The 26,293-nt window shown below is 36.4% G+C and overlaps 2 protein-coding genes across 3 annotated transcripts; one reads left to right on the top strand and one right to left on the bottom strand.

Moving 5' to 3' along the window:
* Positions 1 to 3,382: 3,382 nt before the first annotated feature.
* On the bottom strand, positions 3,383 to 9,527 carry cdo1 (cysteine dioxygenase, type I). Its single transcript, XM_028034715.1, has 5 exons — positions 9,008 to 9,527; positions 7,731 to 7,808; positions 7,214 to 7,371; positions 6,638 to 6,807; positions 3,383 to 4,309 (listed from the first exon to the last, which is right to left on the bottom strand). The coding sequence occupies exons 1-5, from the start codon at positions 9,175 to 9,177 to the stop codon at positions 4,283 to 4,285; spliced, it is 603 nt and encodes a 200-aa protein (XP_027890516.1). The 5' UTR covers positions 9,178 to 9,527; the 3' UTR covers positions 3,383 to 4,282.
* A 3,247-nt stretch (positions 9,528 to 12,774) lies between these two features.
* On the top strand, positions 12,775 to 25,450 carry ap3s1 (adaptor related protein complex 3 subunit sigma 1). Of its 2 annotated transcripts, XM_028034106.1 has the most exons (7): positions 12,775 to 13,128; positions 16,914 to 17,005; positions 17,842 to 17,953; positions 18,041 to 18,112; positions 20,599 to 20,706; positions 21,893 to 21,934; positions 24,704 to 24,825. In XM_028034106.1, the coding sequence occupies exons 1-6, from the start codon at positions 13,060 to 13,062 to the stop codon at positions 21,926 to 21,928; spliced, it is 489 nt and encodes a 162-aa protein (XP_027889907.1). In that variant the 5' UTR covers positions 12,775 to 13,059; the 3' UTR covers positions 21,929 to 21,934; positions 24,704 to 24,825. The 2 variants fall into 2 exon arrangements, with proteins under 2 accessions (XP_027889907.1, XP_027889906.1); XM_028034105.1 differs by lacking the exon at positions 21,893 to 21,934 and having other exon boundaries at positions 12,807 to 13,128; positions 24,704 to 25,450.
* Positions 25,451 to 26,293: the final 843 nt, after the last annotated feature.

Genomic DNA, 26,293 nt, shown 5'->3' with positions numbered 1-26,293 from the left:
GTTGTTGGTGGAATAAAAAAACTAAGAGAAAAACTTCCTAAAATATTCCATATTTTCTAAATGTTATAGGCAACATTTGTGTTTGCATCTAAAACTCAGATTGTTGTGAGCCAAAAGTTGTAAGAAAAGCCTACCGTATCAAATGTGATACAAAAAATATATCATAAAATAAATGAAATGGCAAAACATTTTTTTAGATTTTCCTTCAAGGTTTCATGAAGATCCTAATTCTAAAGAATTTGAATTTTGTGACTATTTTTTAATAGGCCAGGCTTTAAAAGGTTAAGGGATGTAAGTATTTGTTTAGTTCAAACTGAATTTCAAATACATTATTCCTGACTTTAACTTGGACTGTGCTTTTACTGTTTAAGTTCAGTTTGCATTAATTCTATCAACTAAATCCCCATAATATTGGAAAATGCTCCCCCCGCCCCCTATTTCTAAGAATTCAGCATAGGAAATAGCCATTCCTCTAAAAGCAACATAAAATGTATTCAGGAATCGATGCCTTAATTGTTGAAGACATTTTCTGGGGTCTTGTGTACCTAAAATGGAAGTGTTTGGTCATAGTGATCATTATTATGTGTAATGAAAAAATGAGGTAAGCCTGGTAGCCTGAGAGCATTAAATGTGAAGTACAGTAGTTACATGTGCATTCAGTAAATAGATGTCATCATGACAAATAGACTTTTGTGGATATTTAACAACTTCTCAAGATATCAAACAAAAAGCTAAAACATGGGCAGAAATTCATCTTCCAATTGGACAATAATAATGTAATGATAATAATAATGTAGACCACCAAATCAGAAAGAAATTGCTCCAAGACAACAAAGTCAATGTTTATGAGTAATCATCATAGAAACCTGAGCCCTCAGAATAATTTATAAAAAACCTGACTTGATTACATCAGGAGAAATGTGCCACAATCCCAGAAAAGAAAGGTTCAGAGGCATACTCAAAACTCTTGTCATACATACGCTCCACATGATACAGTTTAAAAGGCAATTTTGTCAAATACTATCAAAATGTGAGTAAGATTCTGAATTTGAAGAAAGAAAAATAAAACATGTCTTTTGCATTTAGCAAATAGAAATAATTGTGTTAATCCCGACTGACGTAAAAGAAAAAATTTAGTCCTTTCTAATGTCAAATGGTGAGAAAGAGTCATCTGTCTTCAACTTGTAAACAAATATCTGGTATCAATTGCATCTGCAAAATATTAAAGCTTGATTTTATACCAGCAGATCAGCATATCTTTGCTAATAGTGACTCGTCACCGACCGATGTCGACACTTTACTGTTGTTTTATTGATGTATTAATCTTTTGAAAACCCGCACGTGGTCAATAAATCAACTAGTTAAACATCAAATTGTGTCGTCAGATGAAGATAAGGGTCCTGTGGATAAGACTGCATTCAGTCTGGCTTGTAGACATGCCTGAGCAATCAAGTCACTTAAGAGTTGCATAACTCTGGCTGTAGTCCACACCATGGTTGACCTGGTACAAAGAAAGATCTGGGCAAAATCACCTCTTGTGAGGTTGTGAAATGTTGCAGGAATAACACTTATGTTTAACCAAATATTTTATTTTTGCTTGACTTTCTATTAGCTTAGAAACAATCAGACAGAGAAAAGGCACAAAGAGATGCTGCACATTAGAGTAATAAAAGAAAAATGTTCTAATAGCACATTGATCTACAGATCAGGTCAAAAGTTCACATACTCTCATCTGGTGTGTAAATGTCATTATTTGTAGGCTCATATCTAAGTGGTTCTTTTCCAGGGCACAATGATTAAATGAAAGACATTTTTAATGAATTTGAAAAAAAAATATGGTGCACATTGCTGAATTATCGTAATATGGTGGAGAGGTTTGAAAACTCCAATGACTAAACAGTGTTGTCTTTTCTCCGTCAGCAGTGATCAAATGGTGTCAAGTTTTGTTGTCTTTGAGGGTTCCTGAAACAGCAGACAGGTGACAAAACAAACCAAGGCTTCTGTGGCTGTGGAAGCAAAAACTCAGGTGTGGGAGGAGCACGGTGATGCTGCTGTTATAGCAAGCCATAAATGCCACAAATCACATGATGGCGTTCAGTGTTGTGTGACGGCATTCAATGACCTGAATAAATGACCAAATTTTCCCAGTTCAGTAAGTCTTACAAAGCGCTGTAAAAAAGCAGCATTTTGACAGGATTTATGCCATATTTTATGCCAGCCTAAGTCATATATCTAATTTTTTGTGTGAATTTTTAAACAGATATGTGGTAAAAGTGGTGATTTGTGGCACTAACTGGTTGCCAAAATGTGCAGGTTCAGAACTTGTTAAAGCCTCTCCCATGGAGAGGCGGTTTGAGCTTCCTCCGTAGGGTGACTGGACTAAACTTTAGATGTGTTGAAAAGCTCCATCATCCAGGGGAAGAATAATTCAGCAGTTTGAATATAATTTTTCAAAGTGAGATGGTCCAGGTGTCTGATCAGGATGCCTCCTGGCAGCTCCCTCTGGAGGAACTTGATGTCCAAACTTCACAGTGATCCCAAACACACATCAAATATAAAACAAGCTGAGATCTAGAAAAGCTTTCAAAATCCTGACTACAACCAAAATGAAATGATCAAGGACTGGTGCCATGTAGCCAGTGAATTTAACTGTGCCACAAAAAAAGTCAAATATCCATCCAGAAACAAACTAAAAGTTTTCTTAACCACAAAAACTGCATTGGGTTGAGGTGCAACCCAACAGTGAAGTGGCAGTTGTTCCTTAGTGAACAATAGAACCCAATAAAATGCTATTAAATATAAAGGATGACCTTATAGCCATGTATCATACAGAGGCTCTGAAATGCAGTGTGAAAAAACACTCACTGACAGAACGAATGTAACCAGATATAACTAACACAATGACACAGCTACATGGAAAAATGAATCTGTGCACGTAGGCACTTCTTGGTAGCATCTTATCTTTGCAATTCAGTTGCTAACACATTCACAGTATGACACAGTCACCTTATATTCTGACCGGCAGGATTTTAACTGTCTTTTAACTGTCTGCAGACACATCAAATACAGTTATCTAGGCAGTCTTGTGTCATCTCTTTATTGGTCAAGGTAACGGTCGATCAATAATTCCCCTCAAACTAAACTACAGATTGATGAGGGTGTTCAAATGTTTGTATGCCAAAATTAGAGCTATACACGTGATCTGTTCATAAACTGCAATATTAGAGTTCACAGTTAAAGTCTTGTTATAGTGTTTGAGAAAAGTGTTTTAATATTTAATGGTGGTACTATCTTTGTTGTTTGTGCTTGTGGAACTGGATGTTCTTCTTGTTTAGCAGTTTGATACACTACTTAATGCTTAAAAATAAAGACAGGCTGAAGATGTGGGAAAATGAGATAGTGTTTATTCTTCTACAGTGATGGAAGTATGCAACAGTCAGCGCTGTGAAATATTGCACACTATAGAAATACAGGAAAAATAAAAATCCTGAGTTTTTAGATAAACATTTAATCTTCTAATAATACAAAATAGGTTTTCCACGTTGCTCTATTGGCATGAACACATTTAAAAGCTTGCCGATTTAAAAACTCTTTCAGAGTACAGGATACTCTGCAAATAAATTACAAGCATCACATGTTTAAAAACAACAAAACTCTAAAGCTTTACACTTCTTACTCCCAACGCAAACAGAACAAACTTTTTGCAGGTAAACTGTACAGGTCACAATCCTCAGCTTTCTACAGATTTAAGACAGTTTTGAGTGGCATGAATCAGCAGTGAGTACAGCTATAAAAGAGTGATTGACAACGAAACTGTTCATTACACAACAGATGCTTTTTGTTGCCCCTTTGTGAAAACAAAAGAGAATTTCTAAAACAGTAATATTTCCTCTTTTTAAAAACATTGAAGAGCAAAGGTTTGACTACGAGTCAACTTTACAAAAGTGTTGTTACACAGGTAGTGGACAGACAGGAATGTTGTTATTGTAGGAAAAAGGCTCTCTTCAGGCCAAGCAAACAAAAGGCAGATTCAATCCACGTCCAAGCCTATTCATGCATTCGTCCTGTGCTCATCAGTATTTGCCAAGTTCACACTGGGCAGCGATAAAGCATTTCCAATTAGCGGATTGTCCATTTTGAACCGGTCCACTCCTGATTTTCCAATGGGAAGCATGGCCATTTGTGGGTTCACCTTTTTCTGGTTTTTCCTTTGAATTAATTTCATGCAGCCGTCATTCTAAATGAAAATGTCTTCATCTGCTGGAGGCCCTTTACGTGACGTCTAGTTGTTCTCTTGTGAAACTGAGGTCTTAGAAAAGAGAGAAAAAGTGAGGTGAATGCATTCATTTAAAAAAAATATAAGTCCTGTAAAAAGAGTTATTGACCCTTACAGGTCACTTACTGTACATGTTTCAGATCAAACATGTTTTAATCAAAATTAATCTGACTAAATAAAAAAAGCTGTTTTCAAATGACTATTTATTAAGGGAACAACCTGTCCCTGTGTAAAAAAAAAAAAAAGTTAGTGCTTCAAGCATTTATGATGAACAACCCTGAATTATTTATTTCTGGGGAAGAAAATAATGTAATTTTATTAAATGTTCTCTTAGCTTTATGTCAGATGAAACAGGGTATCCACATAAGATTATGATGATCTCATCAACCTACATAATATTTTTTACATATCTTAGGAATCTGTTTCATTTTGGTAAATGAAATAGTCTTTGGTTATCTTAAGGAGTCTCTTTGCTAATGTGGAATCTTGAACATTAGCAAAGAGACAGTTTTAACAAATATTTTTTACATATTTGTTAAAACTGTCACTATGTCATGAAAGCATAGTGTGAGGCAGATAATCTGAAAATAAATAAAAAAAATCAAGCTGCTCTGCGTTCTCCTAGTTCTATCTGCAGAAATACACAACTCCATCAGAAACAACCAATGAGAGCAAGGAGGAGGGTCGTAGTGCTGTCAATCATGCTTATGTATGTGATGCTCCTCTTCCTTGCTTCTTCCCAAGGGCAAAGCTCAAACTAGTAGCCACTGTTGACAATGGATAAAGAGTTTTCCTGTAATGATAAGTTGTTCCTCTGCCATTAACACATAAAGTAACTATTTCCAGAAACTTTCTCATCTATTCTTGAATTTCTTTTAGATAGGGGCATGATGTGTTGGCTTTTGAGATCTTTTTTTGCCAGTGTTAAATGCTGTCAGTTTGTGAATCCTGCGAGTAGCTCTAAAAGTCTGACATTAATCTGGCTTGGCTGTGGGTAGAGAAACTGAACTAAACTTTTCAAAAAATGTGTTTCATAACAATTAGTGATTTAACAAAAGGAGCAATTACTGTTTTAAATAAATACAACAATAATTTGAAAATAGTTTTTTGCATTTACTTGTCTACCTCTGTCTAATATAAGAATTGTTTGATGATCTGAAACATTTAATTGTTAATTTAATTAGCAAAAACAGAAGAGATCTGTATGAAGGTGAATACCTTTTGAGCATACTGTCCAATTAATAAAATAAATTTAAAAAAAAAACTCAGACCACAGCTGCTGCTCAGAGCGTCGGGTGTATGTTGGGTTAAGTTCATTGTGTGCTCACGCTCATTTACTTATCTTATCTGTCCTGTTTTGTGTTGCAATCTATTGAACCAACTTGAAAGTTTTATGGTCAAGGTATGCTTATACAAAGTGCAGATTACAGATAAGGCCGATGTCAAAGGCAGCATGGCCAAAAACAAGCAGACAACATTCTAGAATTGAATATTTTCGTGATTTGACTGTATTATCCAACTCCCAAATTAGGAATAAACACTTCTTAAAGTTAAAGTTAAATTCATTTTAGCTTATCTGTAAAATGATAAGATGAAATGGAAATGCTTTATGCATGGAATGTGCAGCAAGGGTAAGTGGAAATGTGTCAGAAGTTTGGTCACATTAATTAAAGGGAATGCTGTTTGAAGTTCTTATGGGCTGCATCTACTGAGCGTAGCAAGAAACCATAAAAACCTCCCATTTCCCTCTCTAGGGGCATCGTTTGTGGGGGAAGGAAAGTCTGGGTTTAGCTAATAGTCTACACTTTTCTAGTCTGACGCTTTTTTTTATAACATCCTCTCTGTCTGTCGGGCAAAAACGTATCACCAAATGATCATGTTTGTTTTCTTGCAGGAATGAACCTAAAATCATCATGTCACAACAGTCATTGTTTCAGTTGACAAAAAAATCAATGAAAGCCCACCCAACTTTTATGGGGTTTGAGTTGAATAACTCACTCTCCCAAAAGCTTCACTTCTTTGGCCTTATGCTTTCTGTCTAAAATACATACATTCTGAAAAAATAATACGGCAAATTTGAAAAAGGCCTGCTTTTTCAGTTGTTTTGCCTAATATTCGATACATTAGACATTTGCATTCATGTAATTACATTTATATATACATTTTATATCCATTAATTATTTTTAAAGCATGCAAAAATCCATTTAGAAACAGGTTCTTGAGGAACGTGCCAATTTAAGGAAGACGATATCTCAAAAATACTTTTATGAGAAATTAAGCATCCAGCTTTGTAGATGTTTAACTATTTTTATAGATGCATTAATACATTTACTTAAAATCAGATTCAGATAAACTACTCACATATGGAGTCCTTTCTCCGTACTTGCTCCAAAAGGTCATCTTGACGGTGTTCTTGTGGCCCGTTCGCTGGTCAAAGGTCTGACAGGTCTCGAACGGAGGACTGTACAGATGCAAACTCACGGCGCACTCTGTGTGACTGACGTTTTCTACACGATGCAGACCAATGGAGTCTGAAACACAGAGACATGTTTAGAGATGGCGTCTCTGGAAAGATGCGAGTCTGACACTAAACATCACACTCAGGCTCCATTTGCTGCACAGCGTGGACTTAGAGCGGAGAACTAAATGGTGTTCATTGTGCAGACACAACTAACTGGGAAGTAGCGATAGACCTATTTAGCATCACACTAACCGGTGTGTAACTGTTGAAGTTGAAATACCGTGTGGTAATGTCTGCTTTATTGAGATGTTCTACGTCTGCATCTCTCACATGAGTCAAAGCAGGACATGATTGGTCAATAGGACATATCTATGCTGTAAGTCAACTCAAAAGCAATAGAATGTTGAAAGGTGAAAGGCTGCAGTACCAACCAAAAAAAAAAAAAAAAAAAAAAAGGAACCAGTTTTCTTTCTTACCGTTGATGTAAGCGACCTTATTCTCCTGGAGGATCCTCTGAGATTTCTGCACCATGTCTCCGTGTGACTTGCGGTCCGGCCAGTCGAACAGCGTTTCCTTCAGCTGTCCCTGCAGCAGCTTCAGGAAGCAGTGAGAGTCTGTGTGGTCGTGGATACTACTGCAAAGTGTCAAAGAGCACACAAGCCTTCGGCATCAGGATGTGCAAGCGCTGACCTTTCAGAGATATGTCAGTTTTCTGCCTATAGAATACCTGCAGAGAGATTTAATCTGAAAATAAATGTGTGATCTTCAGTGTTTGTGATAAGACCTCATCACAACCTCTTTTGCAAAGTTATATAATGTTTGAATTTGCTCACAAGGCAACTAATGTAACTCATAGCAGATGAAACACTGAAATATCTGACCTGCAGTATTTAAACCAAGAAGAATCATACCATGATGATGAATTAAAACTGGTGTAAATGTGCGAAACAAAAGATTTAAAAAAAACTACTTTTGTGATTTATGTAAACTCACCTGCCATGTCCTTCACCCCAACAGAGAATCATGAGATTGAACTTCCCATTACCCTCATCAACCAAGTTCCTCGTGTATCTGCATAAAACAACAGAGACTCACTGAATTAGAACAGAGAAAATGGCTTTAACATCAACTTTGGTGTTAGCTTGACAGAAAAAAATAGTTTCAAGAGAGTCACTGTTTGAACATGAGATTTTGATGACAAAAACTAGTTTCAGAAATATATATTTTATAGTGGAAAGTGTTTATTATTATTATTGGTTATTTTCACATAAAATATTTAATTACTTAAGTATTAGATATTAGCATTTACCAATTTAACAATTTGCATGGCATGATACACAGAGTTTATTTCGAAGAATACATTATTTTGCTTAAAGAAAATAATAAAAATATCTCAAGATCTGAATGCCAGCCTTATTTTTAAAAGTAATTTTATTGTCTAATGTGTAAAAAATAACATACAACAAAAAATAATAATGAGACTAAAACTAGTAATAATAATAATAATAATAATAATTTCCGGTAGACAGATACAAATGCTTAAAATATGAATTTTGAGTCATCAAAACCTAAAAATTAATTGCCCTCTGAAGGTATTGCTTTTATTCGTCTCATAAAAACACAAAATTTAACCCCCCAGCTTGTAAAAAGCCAGTGTGCGTCATGTGAGTGTTTTTCCAGTGGAGACATGGTGTTATTGGATTTTTGCGCACAGTCGTCCGTTCCACGCACGACGGAGGTGCGTGGAACGGGTGAGCGGGTGTGTGCCTGTCCTGTGTGTTGATTGGATTCCCCCGTCGGGTCCCCTCCACCCGCCTTTCATCGAGTCCAAACGAACCCAAAAATCTGCAGGAAAATCTTCAGTTTTTCTCTTTGAAAGAACAGCGCTCTTTATTTTAGAGAACTACATTCACTGTATCAAGGACTAAGCTCCTCATTCTCTTGAAAACTGCTCGTGTATATTGGAAATAATTCTAAATTCGAATAAATTATGCAAATAGGTTCTTTTTTTATTTAAATAAGGTATGCTGGAAGCTGTCGCACTAGATGGAGACAACAAATAGCTCCTTTCATTCCCAGTTTTCTTCATTTAAAGAGAACAAACTTTAACAACAGAGTTTACTTGGCCTATTTTAAAAACACATTTCCTTTTTTTCTATATAAAATAAAAGCTGAATTAAATATACTTCTGACATAAATAAAACAAAGCGTAAAAATGCAATTACTATCTGCAAATGAATCCCAGTGTAAATGCAGATTTTTTTTATTACCTGTATTGGTCAAACTTTGCATACTTCATCCATTCGTGAGGTTTGCTCTCGTATGATTCCATGATATTTTGAACCTCCTCCACATTGATGTTGTCACTCTCGAAGATCTTGTGCAGAATTGCGGTCAGCTCGTCCAGAGTTTCGGGCTTCACCACCTCGGTTTGCTCCATGTCTGCACTGCACAGGAGGATTTTAATTTGATTTTTTTCCCCTGCTTGTTTCGCGTCGGATGAAAACTTCTGATTTATCTGCTCTGTTGGGAAGTTTTATAGGCTGGCGCAGCAATTTGGGGACGCGCCGGTGATGGACTGTACCACTATGGAAGAGAAGGTGAACGCTCATGGCTTACTAAATGAAATTCTCCATTAGTGCATTTCAGATTATTTTGAAAGTAACTGGGTGCACCTTTGTTAGAAATCCTTTATTGTAAAAATAAGCTTAGATTTCTTCTAAACCAATCTAATACTTTTTTCTTACATTGCCAGCTTGAGCTAATCCATGAGTCCAATTCCACCACGTTGTCACAAACACACCCTCCACCCCGCTTTTATCTCTCTCTCTCTCTCTCTCAGGCATTCCTCCAACAATAGTCTATGCACCCTGTGTTTGTGCAGCCTCTCATCACACAATCAACAAACTCACTGTCCAAGGTGTTTTCAGAGAACAGACTCACAAACAAGAGGGGGAGGAGGAGATAAACGTGGGAAAAAAGGCTGAGAAGTAACAAACTAGGTGTTGCATGATATTCTCTACAGAATGAGGCTTGAAGTTTTTCCACCTTGCAGCCACAAACTTGAATTTATGTTATTGTGATTTTCTGTGAAACATAATGGTAGTGACATCATGCTCTGGGGATTCTTTTTCTGTATCAGGGACAGGTCAGCTGGTCCAACATACCAGGTAATACTGAAGAAAAACCCATTGGAAGCTGCATAAGAGTTTGAACCGGGTGGAGGCTGACATACCAAAACAACCCTAAAATGTCCCAAACGGAGGGATTTTGAAAAGGTTTAAATCTGACAGCGTGTTCTTTTATTAGAATGGCATAGTCAAAGTCAAGACTGCTTGTAGTGCGTCAAAATGTAAAATAAAATCTCAATGGGTGTAAGATATGCTGGAAATTACTAATTATTTTCTCATGAGGGGAAAATATTTCAAATTATTCAAAAAGCCTCAGTGAACCATTTGGATACATTTGGTTATTTGTTGACTTCTCACACATTTCACAAAAAGCATCAAGTCACAGATATTTTCTGCATCCATATTCTTCTGCAGCTCAACCGTCTCCTTCGTGTTTTAACTTGTCTGGCTGTGTTAACATTGACCTGCAAGTAGTTTTTTTTCCATCATGTCTGGTATGCTGTGGGAGCTGCCTGAGCTTATGTAACTTCATCATAAGCTTTTTCTACAGGTGGAATCATCTCTTTCCCTCTCCTGCCAAAAAAAAAAAAGAATAAAAAGAAGCAGGTAATTATGGTTGATGTGTGGTGAAGACAAAGTGTACACTGTTTGTTTTCTGCATGTTGCTGTGCACTCGCTCCCAAGAAATGCAGAATATCACAGCAATGCTGATTTGAAAGCAATTTCAGTATTTTTTTTTCTAAAACCTATTCAGACAGTTTACTCAAATATTTTTATTTTAAAATAATTCTTGAATGGTGGTGGGTGGAATCAGGTGAGCTGTGATGCTGCAGCAGGAAAACACGCCTATTATTTTCAGTCATCCGACATGTGGCACTGTGTCAGAGGAAAAATCCTCCCTGGCTGAGATGAAGGCAGGCCACCATGTTTACAGGCAGCATGAAAAGTGGAGAACCTTCTTTGAATGGGGGCTTGAGCCAAGTTTCAGGAACAGCTGCCACATCATCAGTCCCAGATGTTGTGCAGCTCCTCCCACTGGTTGAAGCGCATGTGGGGCTTTAGAGCCTGCAGCAAGAACTACCTGCACCTATAAAGTCATGCCAGTGATTTGTAGGTGGCTCAAATGAAACTGTTCAACTGGTTTTGGGTCTACTATAGATAAACCTTTAGTAAGTTTTCAAAGGTTCAGCCTCCAATTCAGTAAAAAGTTTCACAAAACACATTTTTGTTAATTCTTTGAAGTTGTGCTCAATTTACAGAAAATATCCCAACTTTTTACATAAAACAATTTAAACATGTGAGGCATTCGCATGGAATCTCCTCTTTTAAAAGTTCTGCAACTATCATCTCACAAATGCTAACAAAGTTAGTCAGTTTAGATTTCCTTAAAGTCAATTTGCAGACTGGGTTTACATTCATGCTACAAACAAATAAATAAATAAACAAATGAATAAATAAAAAGTTTGAATGAAAGCTCCAAAGCCAAAAAACAGCATTCAGTAACAATAAGATCTTCAGTTAAGTTAATACCAGTTTCCATTTGTAGCAAACAGGCTTGTGCTGATTATATGAACTTCCATATGTAAAAAAAAAAAAAAATATTCCAACTGAACTCCTGAAAGAATTTCCATTTTAACTCTTACAGTCATCTGTGAATTCATCTGGATGGGTTGGTTGAGGATTTTCTGGATCTTATCCAGATACTGCAGGTCTTTTTGTCTTACATTGCCTTTGTGGAGACACCATGTGTGCATCAACACAAAATAGGTTTTTTCCAATTACCCCTGAGCTCCAGCTGAAGTTGTTGAGCTTTTGCCCTCACCCAGTTTTATTGTTATTTATTTGGAGTTGCTCAACATTGTTTTGTTATGTGTATTGCATTAATCTAAGTTACATGGTTTTCAGAAAATCTGGAGATTTTTAAAGAAACTACTGACCTCACTTCATAAAGAGCTAAGCAAATTACTCTCTAGTTATATGTTACTATTTTTTCCAAGCTCATTCAGAAGGGGAATCTTTTTAATATATATATATTACATTTTAAGAACTCCATATTCTTTCTCCCTTTGTTTTGCTTTGATTTCTTCTGGTTTCTTCTCTGCCAGTGCACTGATCGCTGATCCTCATCATCTGAAGGGCCTTAAATAGCGCTCTAATTGGCACCGGCCTCCACTGCATGTTTATGTTGACCACAGCAGGAGAGCAATTTGCCCTTAACCAGATGATGCTTCATGGATCCATCTGCTCAACTCGAGATGATCCATCTAGTCCTTATACCTGACTGCCACATGACATATTTTGCATATTTGTTTTAGCTTAAAAGGGTAATGAAAGTGAGGAATACAAGGAGACAAAAAGTATTAGGCTTAGAAAATGCTATATGCTGCAGATAAACTGTATTAAAAAGTTATGGCATTAAGAAACTAAACAAAAAAGAAGGAAAGACCCGCTTAATGTGCAACCTTAAGTTGATCATCTACTAAAAGGCAACGTTTCACTTAACAGCTCTTTGGGAATTCACCCAACTGGTATTAAAATAAAATACCATTTCCCCCAAACTGTGTTATCTTTAGCGTTTTACTTAAAATTAATCAACCTGAAATGGATACATGGATGGATGGATTGATTTTAATGTCCTAACTGTATAATTAGGCTCTCAATATTTAATCTATACTGTGAAAAATGTTTTCTAAAGTGTTCCTTTTGATTTGACCTTAAAATAATAATAAAAATAATTAAATTAAACCCCTTTTAAATATAAAGAAACAAGCAAAAGCAAATACACTCAGAGGGCCAATCAGAGTTTATGATTCAGGTTTGTATTTTTTTATTGAAAATCAGCTCAACTAATGAGTGTTTACAATTTGTGTTCCGCATCGCCCCCGTGTGGATAATTCTGGCGTCACGCACCCGAAAAGAAAATTGAACTAAAAAAAAAAGAAAACAAGCGTTTTAATCCATCGCGGCTTCCGTAGCAAGAAGAGGCGGATGACTGCTTCTCTTGACGTGGAATATTTCCGTGCAGAGACGATGGAGAAGTAGCAGCCCGGCGAACCTGGAAACCATCAGATCCAGACGGGATTTTAAGCCCTGAAACCCAGTCAGGTCCGGCTCGTTCCGGATCCGACAGAACCCAGTCCAGTAGAGGCTGAAGCCGCCGCGCTGTCCGCCTCCCCCCTTCAGCTACAATCATGATTAAAGCCATTTTAATATTCAACAACCACGGCAAACCGAGGCTTTCTAAATTCTACGAACATTATGTGAGTAAAAACAGGCTCTTTCAGCCACTTTGGGTATTTATTTCCACTTTTCGCCGCGAGCTAATTAGAAAAAAAAAAAGAAAAGTCGATTAATAATTTAAAACGTGACACTTTCTAATGAAATCAGTGGTCTGGACACATTCTACCACCGCTGAAAGCTTCCTGGCTGGTAGGAAGCATGTGTGTTTATTGTTTTTTTTAGTCGTATAAACGTCTACTCCACGATGCCCTTTAAAGAAAACACTGAATAATTAAAGATGTGCAATCCAAAACGAGGCTCTCTCATTCAGCCTGAGCCAGTATGAGGAGAGGGTTGCTCCCTGTTTTATGCTGGTTTCATGTGAACATCCAGCTGTGTGGCTGACGTGAGTTTAGTGTTTGTGTCACATGACTTTAATGACGCCCTTGTGAGTAACTCGTGTTGAACTCTAGCCTTTATTTCCTCTGAGTACCTGCTCTGTTGGTAAAACTAAAATATAAAATGGTCAGGTTATGTAATAGTCTTTGCAGAGCAGGCAGTGCTGACTTCTCTTAATTGGATTTGTACATCACATCAGTGGCGGTTCTTGATGGCAAGGTGCCCTGTGTGACCCCACCCCTAATAGCCCATCCAACAATAAACAGCAACTTTAATCATAAACGTTTTAAGTTTATTATTATTATTATTATTATTATTATGTGTTTCTAATGTGTTTTTAATATGTACAGCTCTGGAAAAAAAAATGAAGAGCCTACTGCACAGAGCCCCATTGAAGACCTCCTGGTTATTCCACCAAATATTGATTTCTGAGTTAAAGCATTAGTATTGTCGTTTCTAAATGAACTTGTTTTCTGAAAGGTCTGAAAACACTGCATGTTTTTTTTTTTTTAGTTATTTTGAGCATTTCTCATTGTATGCAAATAAATACTAAATTTTTGCTTGGAACTTTGGAGACATGTTGTCAGTATTTTGTAGAATAAAAGAACAATGTTTTTACGGAAACCTATAAAAAGTAAAATCAGAGAAACTTATCATTTTAAGTAGTCTCTTTAATTTTTCCACAGCTGTATCTTCATATTGGTCTGTTTGATGTTAAACATGTTAAACTTTTTTTCAATTATTTTTGTCTTTTTCTCCAAAAAACATCCAGACATGCTTAAGATTCAGAATGGGTTATGATCTTATTTAAGTTTTGAGCCACAGTTTAAAGATTGGCACATAAATAAAACTGCAAAAAAAAAAAATCATGTGGTAGGGATGTTTTGCTACAAAGTGCTCTACCCACCATGAATAAGTCCAATCTTTTTATTACTCTATTATGTATACAATGTGTTACTCACATTTTCAAATAGTGCATATGTTGGTCTTTTCAATGTTAGAAAAATGTTTTTTGTTTTACATACAAGTCTTTTACTCCAAAGAAAACATCCAGAACTGGCTTTGATTTAATTGTCCATAATTCCAAAATTGACACAAGAATAACATTGCAAATAATAATATCTCTTATGACTTGCTGAAAAAAGCCAATTACAAATCAAAGATCTTGAATTTTGAAGACATGTCCAGTGGTCTGTTGGGACATTTTTGTCCCATCAGACCCTGATGTGTGTCTGCAGGGAGGAGGAAAACTGCAGACACACATCTGCAAAAAGATATCAGCAGCTTTGCAAAACACAAATTGACTCTGACCTCTGTTTTCTGCTATTGACCAAACTATCGACAGTCTTGTTTAAAAATAAAATAAGGCGTCCTATTAATTCTCCACCTCATATTTAACCTGTTTATTGAGGCAGACAATGATTGGTACACATTTGAGGAGGATCAGTTGCGACTGATTGGATTACAAGAAGGCTGTGTAGACACCATCTGTTATTCTGTAAGCCAAGGTGTTGGTTTACCGTCTGCAGGAGATTTTATTTCACACACTGTGTGGGCTGCTGTGAGCTGAGAGAACTATCTTTATTATCTGGAATAGGGAGGGGCTGCGTTTGCTGCTGTTGATGGAAAAGTCATGAATGATGCGTGTTTGTTGAATGGAAGAGGATACAGAGATTGCAAATAAACAGGCCACATTCATACTGGGGGTTTAGTATAAATATAGATGATTTTGCTTTACACTGGATGTTGTCTGTGTGTGATATTCTCATAGGTGTCAAATGACCAGCAAATGTCTGTTTGAACATGAAAGTAAAGCGACTTTATTTAAAATATGTCTATGTTACTGTTTAGCTACACAGTCTACTTATTATTTATAAACAACATAAGGATAAAAAGCACTTTATTAGAATGCACTCTAGCAATTAAAGGTCCATTAGAGTCTACTGTATTGCTAAATGGCTCTAATTACCCTTCCTCCTACATTAATGTCTTATTCTTTGCTGCATTTCTTTTATTTTTATAGAGCAAAATCCACACAGTGCCTTCCACTGTTATTGGCTCCCATGGTAAATGCCTAAAAATGAGTTATTTATATTTGTTCTCCTCCAAGTCATCTTGGATGAAGTTCTCCCACCATGACCTTTGACAATTTTCTTTTCCTTGCTTATTGCTCTCTTAAGAATGTGTCTGTGTGTCACATCATGTTTATATCCCAGGGAAGTCCTAAATGGAAGTTATTTAACCTGGATCAAATTATAAATATATACACTACAAAAGGCTTGAACTGTGTTTTTGTGTTAAGGCTGCTAATAACTGCAGAAAATGTGATTTTTATTTTTAAGCTGTTGTTACTTTACATTTTCATTTGGGGCATCTGAATAAACATACTCAAATAAAAACTTGTATTTCTTTAAAGTTTCCCGTGCAAGATTTATTTTAGACTTTTCAGACAGCTTTTGTTATGTTAACCCGAAATAAGGAGGGAGCAGAATGTTTCACTTTGAATCAGAGTTTTATAAATCACTGAACATCATGATGAAAAATTCAGAAGCTTGTCATTTTCAGTCTCTCACTGCTGCTCTTGTTTGGATCATTAAACTGTAAATACAGTTAAAGCTGCTGGTCCCATTCTGCAGGTCACATGACCAGTTTTTTGCCCCCAGCACGCTGGGTATTTGCCGTCTCCTTTCTCCTCGAACTCACTGATCCGTTCGGGCCCCCCAGAGAGTTATTTACTCCCTTTGGTAATGCTGCCTCACTGTAGGAGATTTAGAGGGTTTTTTCCCCTCCCTTTCGCTGTAGGACTTTCAATAAAACAATGTTAAGTCACAAATCTGTGTTTGAAGACTAACTTCAAACACTTTAAAAATATGTTGTTTTAAGCAACATTTTCTCCCCTGAAGAACATGTGACATAACTCTGATATGGTCCAAAATCTGATATGAATTCTCTTCCTCGTGACCTCTGTGTACTATTGGCATGTGTAATCACTTTCTGCTGATTTAGGAGTATTTAAAAGAAATCTTTGAGGACTTATTTGCCCAACAGCTCTGCCTTTCAACATGTTGTTTATCACTTCTTTATTAAAAATGCACCTATCAGTCAGAAAGAGTTCAGAATCGGATAATTTAAAAAAAAATAAAACATCTGATCAGATCGACAGGTGGGGAACAAAAATCTCCATTCATTAATTGCACCAGAAGTAAAAACTTCCACCATTTTCAGTCCATAAATGCATCGAGCATTATTATATGCTTTATTGGATTTTTCTCAGCTCAGTTAAAAATCAAGCAAAGGTTAAGAACATTATCAATTAACCATTCAGTGCATGTTTTCATCTGTGTTTATAACCTTTCATAAAAAAACAAACTAAATTAAAGACCAGAAATTATTTTTTTTTTTGAACGTCTCTCTTTATTCTGTGCAGAATGAAGACACAGAGCAACAGATCATCAGGGAAACTTTCCACTTGGTCTCGAAAAGAGACGAAAACGTCTGCAATTTCCTAGAAGGCGGATTGTAAGTAATGACCTACAGGTGACTGAAACTGTTTGCAACGAGTCTCAATGCTACGAAATCCATCTGCACATTAGGTCTCTTGCAAGAGTAATTCATTACTCACTAATGAGTGGCTGCAGAGTGTTTGTGCGCATTTCCTCTCTTGACATCCTGCTGCTCATTTGATTGATAAGTGTGAAACAATAAAGTGAAGCACTTCACTGCAAAACGTTTAACTGGTCATAATAATACATTTGTAAAAGCACTCCAAATGTCTCTGTATTAGCAGGCAGTTGAGTTATTGCACAGGTTTCGTAAGGGTTGCAACATTTCCTGTGGCAACAGAAATGCAGCAACAGATTTTTTTTTTTTATTATCAAACCCTTGATCAGACTCACTGCTTCTCATATCTTTTGTTTTTAGAGTATATAGTTTCCTATCTGTACCTTTATAGCAGAAAACATCCTGTTGCTTTTCACCTTCTGTTTTGTCTGTCATAACATGTTTGTTTCTGAAGGTTTTATGGGTCAAGCTCAGGCCAAAGTGCATGTCCTAATAATGTTTAACCTATTGGAGCTGATGTCATCAAGATCAAAAGGAGTCGAGATTAATTTCTGGAAATACGTTTTGATAAAGTTTTAACAAACTATTGCTCATTGATCGATATGCATCAATCAATCAATACTACTTCTGTCACGAAACCTGGATCTAATTATTTATTGTGTGTTTTTAATGCTTAAAAAATGAAGCTGCTGATTCCAGTTTTAACCAATCCAGGCTTGGATTGTTGTTGGCCAGGAAAACATGATCATTTCAACTCTATTTTTTTAATTCACTTTTTGTTCTTTGCATCTCAGGTTGATTGGAGGATTGGACTACAAGCTGATCTACAGACACTACGCCACCTTGTACTTCGTGTTTTGTGTCGACTCATCAGAGAGTGAATTAGGAATTTTAGACTTAATCCAGGTAAAACCCTGCAGATTTGACATTATTGGTTACTGTTTGTTGGTTTGCTTTTAGAGTGTTTCTTAGCTTGTTTTATGTTAATTTCAGGTTTTCGTGGAAACGCTGGACAAATGCTTCGAGAATGTCTGTGAGCTTGACTTAATTTTTCATGTAGACAAGGTAGGAATTTGTGTCATTCCTTTATGTAATGTTTATGATCATGTTTGTTCAAGACTCATCCTGATTATTTATGATACTGTTGTAATAATATCCTTTAGTGATTATGGCCCGATTTATCGTGCTCTGCTTGTCTGATCAACAATCACGTATTGGAACATGTTACACAACATCTGATGGTTTTATTACAACCAACTTCCTAAAAACAACCTAAAACCAGAACATACTGCTGATTAGATGTGATGTAATGAGTTCATTGGTTAATTACACAGTTAGATTAGCTAGTTTTATATCATATATGGTATTTCATGTTATTAATAATTTAAAGAGCCCATATTGTGGTAATTAAAGGCATTGTATGCTTTATTAGATTCAGAAAACACAGTGCCTTGCAAAAATATACGCCTTTTATGTGTAAAAGAAAAGAGTGTATGGTGGTTTTCCACATTTTTTGACAAATCCCAAATAGACTCCAGTATAACTGCTTGTCATAAAAACTTGCTTATGTCACTAAATAGGCTGTAAGAGGTCATGTAGGGGTCAGCTGAATGAAGGCCACTTTTTATTTGTTTCTCTTGAAATGAAGCGAACCGAAAACGTACTGAACTGTGACTTTTGTGTACTGTTGCACCCCTGGAACGGATACTTTTGACTTCATGTATCTTTGTTACAATTGGTCGCTTAAGGAAAACTAGATATCTTAAAGAAATAACAGTTCACCATAAAACCTTAATGCAGCAGATGTTTAATTATTAAAAGCACATACTTTGGATGCACTAGAACTATTTATCTTCACATTAAGTGATATTTTAGTATTGTACCTTTTTGAAACATTGAATGGCCTATGTGAATGTGTGTGTTATCTGATTTGACTGACTTCATTCTAGGTTTCTCTTGAATATTTTGCAAACTTTAAGGATTTTAATTCAGAAACTCACTGAAAACACTGACTAGAATATGCGAATATGTTCTTTTTTTTTAACTACAGGTTGAACAAAACATGCCCAAGTCTAAGCCTTTACTGTCAGAGTTATAGTCAGAGTTATCTTCCTTTCACAGTCTAAATAGGGCTGTTTGCCACAAACATGGTAGCAAAAGAAGTTAAAAGTTAAAAAAAGATATTTCTTCATAAAGGGGCTCTGAAAAGACGTAGAACAACTGTAAAGCTAACAAGCTCTGACTGAAACAGAGAGGAACCTTGTGCAGGATAAAAAATGTTCCTTTTAACAAATTCACTTAAAAAAAAATCACATTGATTGAAGTAATAAATATATCAGACTGTGCAAATTCAGGGTTTTAGGTAGTCGCCTGAACTCTGTGATGTACTGTCAGAACAAAAAAGAAACACACGCACTTTGTTGTCCACCATAACATTACAAACACAGAGCTGCTTGCATCAGGACTTACCCTCTGTATGACTCCCAGCTGCTGCTGTCTTCAGTCTGCCGCAGCCAAACTGCATAATAAGGACACAGCCGATGCATTTCAGATATATTTAACCTCTGCATGTACATCGCCATCTGCTCAAACGATGTTTGTATTCTTTATTGTAGAAAAGCAACAACAGGCTACATTACAGATGAGTCACAAAACATGTTTGATTCAAGAAATGTGCAACAATCATCAGACACGCATCACAGCAAGTTCTGTTTGCTTCTCTTGTGTCAAATTACCAGGTGCTTTCGGGACACGGTGAATATTTTGTTGCTGATCTTTCAGAATCTGATGCATTTTTCTCTTGCTGCTCATAAATACATAATTCATAAATACACAATGATTTCACCCTAAATAAATGTGTTCTTTCTTATTTAAACTCCATCAGAGCACAATGAGCACCGGTCAATAGAAGGGCTTCAAAATAACTTTGAACAAAATTCCAACAGTGTTGCTGTATTTGCAGGAATGTCAAATCGAAATGTATGATTTAATTAACAGCTATTGCTAACTTGGATACAACTGGTTGCTATAAGCTGGACAATTAGTCAGACTATGTTCTTCAGTAGAGTCTGTGGTTGTTGTTTTTTTTAAATATAGAAAATACTTCCAAGATGCCAGATTTGTTTGCAGGAGAGTGAAGTGCATTAGCCCACTTTGAACCAGCTGACCAGCAGTATGAGGCCACAGAGGGGGGCTTTCTCTAGTATTTTTACAAAAGACTTCAGTTTGCTGTCATAGTTAAACCAAATTGGGAACTTTTGACTGGTTTTTATACCAGTAATCGACCCAGGCATCGAACAGAGAGATGCCGTTGGCTCACCAGTCCATTTCCAGGAGCAGAACTTTCTTTGTTTGAGCTTTGTAAATTTATTTGTTTACTCTGTGAATGTGTCTGTACATCTTTTATTTATTTTTTTTATTTCTCAATTGTTTAGATTGTACGGCATTAGTGGCCTGTATTTATAGTCAAGAAACAGACAAAATTGGACAGAGGTAAGCAGTTTGTCTTTGACTTAAAATATTGAAGATGCTCTGGATCTCTCCTGCTTCAGGTCCACCACATTCTGGCGGAGATGGTGATGGGCGGGATGGTCCTGGAGACCAACATGAACGAAATCATCACGCAGGTGGACGCCCAGAACAAGATGGAGAAATCTGAGGTGAGCACGTCTCTGCCTGCTGGCTGACTTGACTCTGCCTCCACACCTCTCTGAGGCGTTGTGTACAGTATGCAGGCATGTGTGTATGCTGCACCCTGCATGCTTACTCTCCAGCGACTTTCTGTGGATGCTCCCGACCTTTTCCAGAGTGTTTGTGCTCTCTTCAGCCTTCTCCTTCCGCTTCACTGCTTCTTAATGTTGACCAGGGTGAGACATGGTCTATGCCTTAAACACACATTATTAAAAATATTCATGCATCTGGTGCATTTTGCACTAAGAGTACCACTATCCAGTGAATCTGCAGAATCTGTCACAGGTAAATCTCATATCATTAAAGTTTGGTTTACAGTATCTGGCCTGTTATTTGAAAATGTAAGTTTTTAGATGCTCTTTGTGTAAAAATTTCCTATTGCATCATATCTCTAATCGAGTGTCCCTGCTTAGAGCCTTGTTAAAGTGCATTGTTTTTTTCAGCTTCGACCAGCAAATAATCCTTTGCTTGGTGGAAAAATGAAATGAAACAGCCAGAGACAATTCGGTCAGATCATTATCTTTTCATTTTGTTTGCAGGATTTATTAAATGTCTAAAAGGTCAATTGCACTAAACACAAGTAAGAAAAAGTTTTCATTTTAGTTGACAAAGATAAAGAATGCTGGATGGCTGCTTTTTGTGTATTAATCAAAGGTATTAATTTAGTCTATTTTCTTTTTTTTTTTTTACATTAATGTGAGTTTCATTGTATGCTTTTAACCTGACAGATAATTTTTTGTTCGATTGTCAGTTTGTAAGCAGTCTTTTACTGTTCTGACATCGAGAGCTGCTCTGTCTTTTCCTTTTTGGACCTATCGTAGACCACAGAGGTTTTCATGCACTGATGCTAATTCAATCTGACTGTTCGTTTAAAGGTCAGCGTCTGGCAAGCAAGGATGAAGCTATCCTTCCTACAATCTGGTGAAACCTAAATACCATAGCTCTATTTTATTTTCATTAAGATTTAAGTAAAAGATAAAAAATAAAAATAACTGGACCAAGGTTAATATTTCTTCTGATTCCAGATGCGGTGTACAATAGGTCCTATCACTATCTGTGGAGATAAACTGTAATTACTTTAATCTGCTTTAACATTCCTCATTCCTCTTTTTCCTGACCCTGTCCAGTTCTTTCCATTCTTCTCTCTCTTTACAGACCTTTATCTTTCAGTCTACCAGGCAGGACAGGTAGACACAGGTACTTCTAAATTTACAACCAAACACTGTAACCTTAACTGAACTTTTTACGTCCCCTTTGACCCTCTCCACATGGCCCTTCATCTAACTGTAAACTGACGACACTAACACACAGTAGGAATCTTTCACGACAGACCCAAAAATGCCTCAATTTAACTCTACAACTAAGACCAAAACATTTTGACAGCAGAGTAGAGTCAAAGAAACTTCAGTCTTGTACCTCTATACTCCCAGAAAGATGTCATTTAAACCAGTGTTGCTCTATCCTGGTCCTTAGGATTTAGTGTCCTGCAGGTTATGGTGTTTCTCTGCTACTGGAACCAATGGCAGCTTCAGCGGGATAATGGATCAAAAGGAAGACATCTCTATAGCTTTCAGACTAAGGTTGAGGTTACAAGTAGGCCTGTCACAATAATCAAAAAATCCATTAATCGCATGATAAATGGAAACAAATTCAATGATTTCCATTTATCTGATTTATTGTTTATCTCTTTTTTTCCCTCTTTCTACCAAAAACTGGATGATAGAAGTCTTCAGTTTGGTGGTTTGCTCTCAACTAGCCCTTTTTGAAGGAAAATTTTGTTTACAAAGTCTTGAAAATTTATCAGTCTGTTTATTTATTTGGGGTATTTAAAATGTCTTCCAGTTCCAGTGTTAAATGTTCATTAGAATTTAAAGTTTACTGATCTTTGAGAATATGTTGCATTATTTTGTCATTACCATTGCATTACTTAAAAGTTGTCTCAAAACAACAATACTGGGTGCTGTGGTGGCGCAGGGGTTAAGCACAACCCACATATGGAAGCCTTAGTCCTCAACGCGGCTGTCGCAGGTTTGATTCCCAGCCTTTTCCGCATGTCTTCCTCCTTCTCTCATTATCCACTTTCCTGTCAATTCACTATCAAATAAAGGCCATTAGAGTCAATAAAACCCTTTAAAATTTTTTTTGTAGTATTATTTATTGTGATAACGTCTGGAACAATTTATCATACAGCAAAATTTGTTATCCTGACCAAATAGATTAAAAAAAGAAATGTCCTGTTATTGTCCCACATGGGGATAATTCAGGTGTAACAGCAGCAAGATAATGCAAATTTAATTCTGCATATTCAAACTGAGGTAATAAATGTAAAAATATTGCTAAGACTGTACTGTAAGGCCAGATTTACTGCATACAAAAATAACACTGTACAGTTATTAAGAATAGCCAACTCAGATCAAAAGAAACTAAGCAGGGTAAATACTTAGTTTAGCACATGTAGCACACATTTTTCAACAGTAGATGATAAGAAACATTGTTACAGCAGTTTTATGGACAATATTGCATTCTGCTAAATTCATCTAAAGCCTCGAACTTCGTGCACAGAATCAGATTACTGTTATCTTTTTCGAGAGAGGTGGTTTTCAGACAAATTCCCGCAAGACAATGATTGTGATTTCTGAATCCTCTGCCCTGAATCAGCATTCCTCTCATTCAGCGACCTGGCTGTCTTCCCGTCTAACACTAGTGTCCTTGATTCCTGGCACAGGAAGGAATCCCCATTAGACAAAAAGCCTATTGAAACAACCTCGTGGAAGAAGGACATGAATTTATCTACATACCAGACATACTTTTTTTTTTACCCTGTGATATTTTTTAAGCTTGTTTTGAGTGTCTTTCTCAGATAATAAATGTACAGGACTGCTGATCAGTTTGGTTATTTATGGGTCTGTCGAGTAAAGATTTATTTTGGAGTTCTCTAACTGCAGTGGTTCTCAATCCTCTTTTTATGCCATAGAAGAAAAAGGGAGACTTTTTCCTCTATAAATATTTAGATTTTCCTAGTCTGATGCTTTTATTGGAGGCTAAATTTGCCTTGTCGAGCTTCCTGTTGAGATTCACTGTGTTAGAGTTTAGCGCCTCCTTTACCCTGAGAGTAGTTTATCTCTATTAGACTAACAACCTTCCCATAATATCAATGATAGATGTAATAAATGTTTACACGGCTCATTGTTCAAATAATGTTTCTAGACAGAAAATTTGTAGCTATATGTACAACTCAGTAAAATAGAATATCACTTTTTGATTGAATTACTAAAATAAATAAATCCTCCGGCGATATTCTAATTTACTGAGATGTTACTATATATGTGTACATGGCACTACATTAATATCTCTACTCACAGAAATGTATTCACACAGAAAAATGCTAGCTACAGTCATATCTAGAGGTACAGTATCACCTGCATTATTAATGGCTAAAACTTTGACGCCTACATTCTGTAGTTGCGTGGTTATTCGAGCATCATTTATCTTCAAACCCAGATCCATTTTTCTGCTTCACATAATTCTCTCCCTGCATTTTTACCCCCACCGGCCCACAGTCCTCTGGTGGGTTCACTTTCCAAGCAATGCTGCCTTTTTGTCCATTTGATGAATGTTCAGTTCTGCTCAGTACATCAGTCAGTGAATGAGTAGTTTAGATCAGTATGTCCTCACAGTTGACTCCTAATTGGCTCTGGTTGTGATGTCCATCATTCTAGAAATAGAAAATGCATGTGCATATAAAGCTCTAAAGGCATCTGAATGTATGTTTTGCATATGTTGTCCGTCTCAGTGCTTTTGCATTTTGTCAGCAGATGATTGTTGTTCGTTCAGCTGTGTTTTCTGTCCTGTGTCTTCTTGTGTTCAGCTGTTATCTCTATTAATGTTTTTGCTTCACTGGTTTGTTTCTTATCAAATCTTCTTGTGTGTGTGTTTGTGTGTGTATATGTGTTTGGGTTTGCACAGGCTGGCATCGCAGGAGCACCGGCTCGCGCAGTGTCAGCGGTAAAGAACATGAACCTCCCGGAAATGCCCAAAAACATCAACATCGGCGACATAAGCATAAAAGTGCCAAATTTACCTTCCTTCAAATAGCGGCAGCAAGATCCATGAACCTTGAGGTGTCAGCCGATGTTTACCGCGATGCGATATGTTTACTTCAGATTACTAACTTTTATCAGTCTGGAAGGTACTGTGTGATTTCACACTCCATGTTGTGATGTTTTCTCCTTGGGTTTATTGTTGAGCAACATATTAAATGTTTTGGTTTTTTTTTCTGTCTGAAGGACAAAAGAGAAGTATATATCAGATTTACATTCCTTCTGCTTCACCACAGGTTGGCTTGTAGCATTCAGCACCTCCATTACAGGTCTGTGGCGTTTTGTTACTGAAAGGAAATGAGAAACTGACACAAGTGTTTACTTTAAAGAGGGAGGATAGGTGATTTTTGGTGGGGCGGCAGATACATTCAGATGAAGAATATGAAGTAATTCCAAATCAGCTGTAGTGTTTGGATATAAATTACAGAGCGATAATAAATTAGGGAGACTAAGGAATTTAGACATACATAAATGCTGATTTTGTTTGATTTTTCTGATTGGTATGTGGACCATTTTAAAAGATTTGTCATGTTTTATGGAATGATTATGTTAATTTTCTGCTGTGTCTGACCTTACTTTGCTTCTTTTTCAACAATAAACTGTCAAAACTCAACATATGTTTTGATTATTTTTTTGGTATAAATGATTTTACACAAAATGTGTACACTATTGTTCCATTGCATGCTATTTCTGTGACAAGGCAATATGCAGATGGGAGATGGTTCTACTTGACACAGATGAAAGTGGTCCAAGGTCAGAGAAAGTGTTTGAAGCATCATTACAAGCAAATAAGGAAGAAAGAAGAAAATGTAGATTTGTTACAAGTTGAGCAGGTATAGTAACATGCAGAAAGTTTAAGCTAACCCTTATTCATTAATGTATTACCTCCAACAAGAAAAATATTCCTCAATTTTCTATTGGGCAGTAGTTGAATGACTGAAAGCATTGTTGTGTATGATGTTCATGACAAATTTCAACAGAATTTTTTTTTACATACATTTAAAATAGGAATAATAAACATAAAATAAAACATTCATTTTTAGTTTGGAAAAGAGAAAAAAGAAGCCAATACTTAAATCCTAAGCCCATTTGACTCATACTGTATGTGCACCACACGTTTTTTACTTTATGGTTGCTTTTTCATCTACTTTATGTCCAGAATATGGTGTAGTGTGTTCCTTTAGAAACTAGGAATGTAAAAATAGCAACAGTAGAATTATTGTGTTGTATGGTAAAAAAAAATGCAAGAAAGAGCTGAATCACGACTGCAGATATGCTTCAGTTGATTATCTACTGTATGTCAAGTTTTCTAACTTATCAGATGTTTACATAAAGAATGATTACTATTTGTTTAAAGAAAGTCTATGTGAAATATTTATCCACACTAGATCAATTCTGTCTGGAGCAATAAACCGAAACTCCAGCAAACTATTACGAGAAACATTTGGAATGTTTA

Source organism: Xiphophorus couchianus, chromosome 12, assembly GCF_001444195.1.
Source record: "Xiphophorus couchianus chromosome 12, X_couchianus-1.0, whole genome shotgun sequence".
NCBI classification, from domain to species: Eukaryota; Metazoa; Chordata; class Actinopteri; order Cyprinodontiformes; family Poeciliidae; genus Xiphophorus; species Xiphophorus couchianus.
The sequence above is the reverse complement of the archived record's forward strand: the minus strand, read 5'-3'. Positions and strand labels throughout refer to the sequence as shown.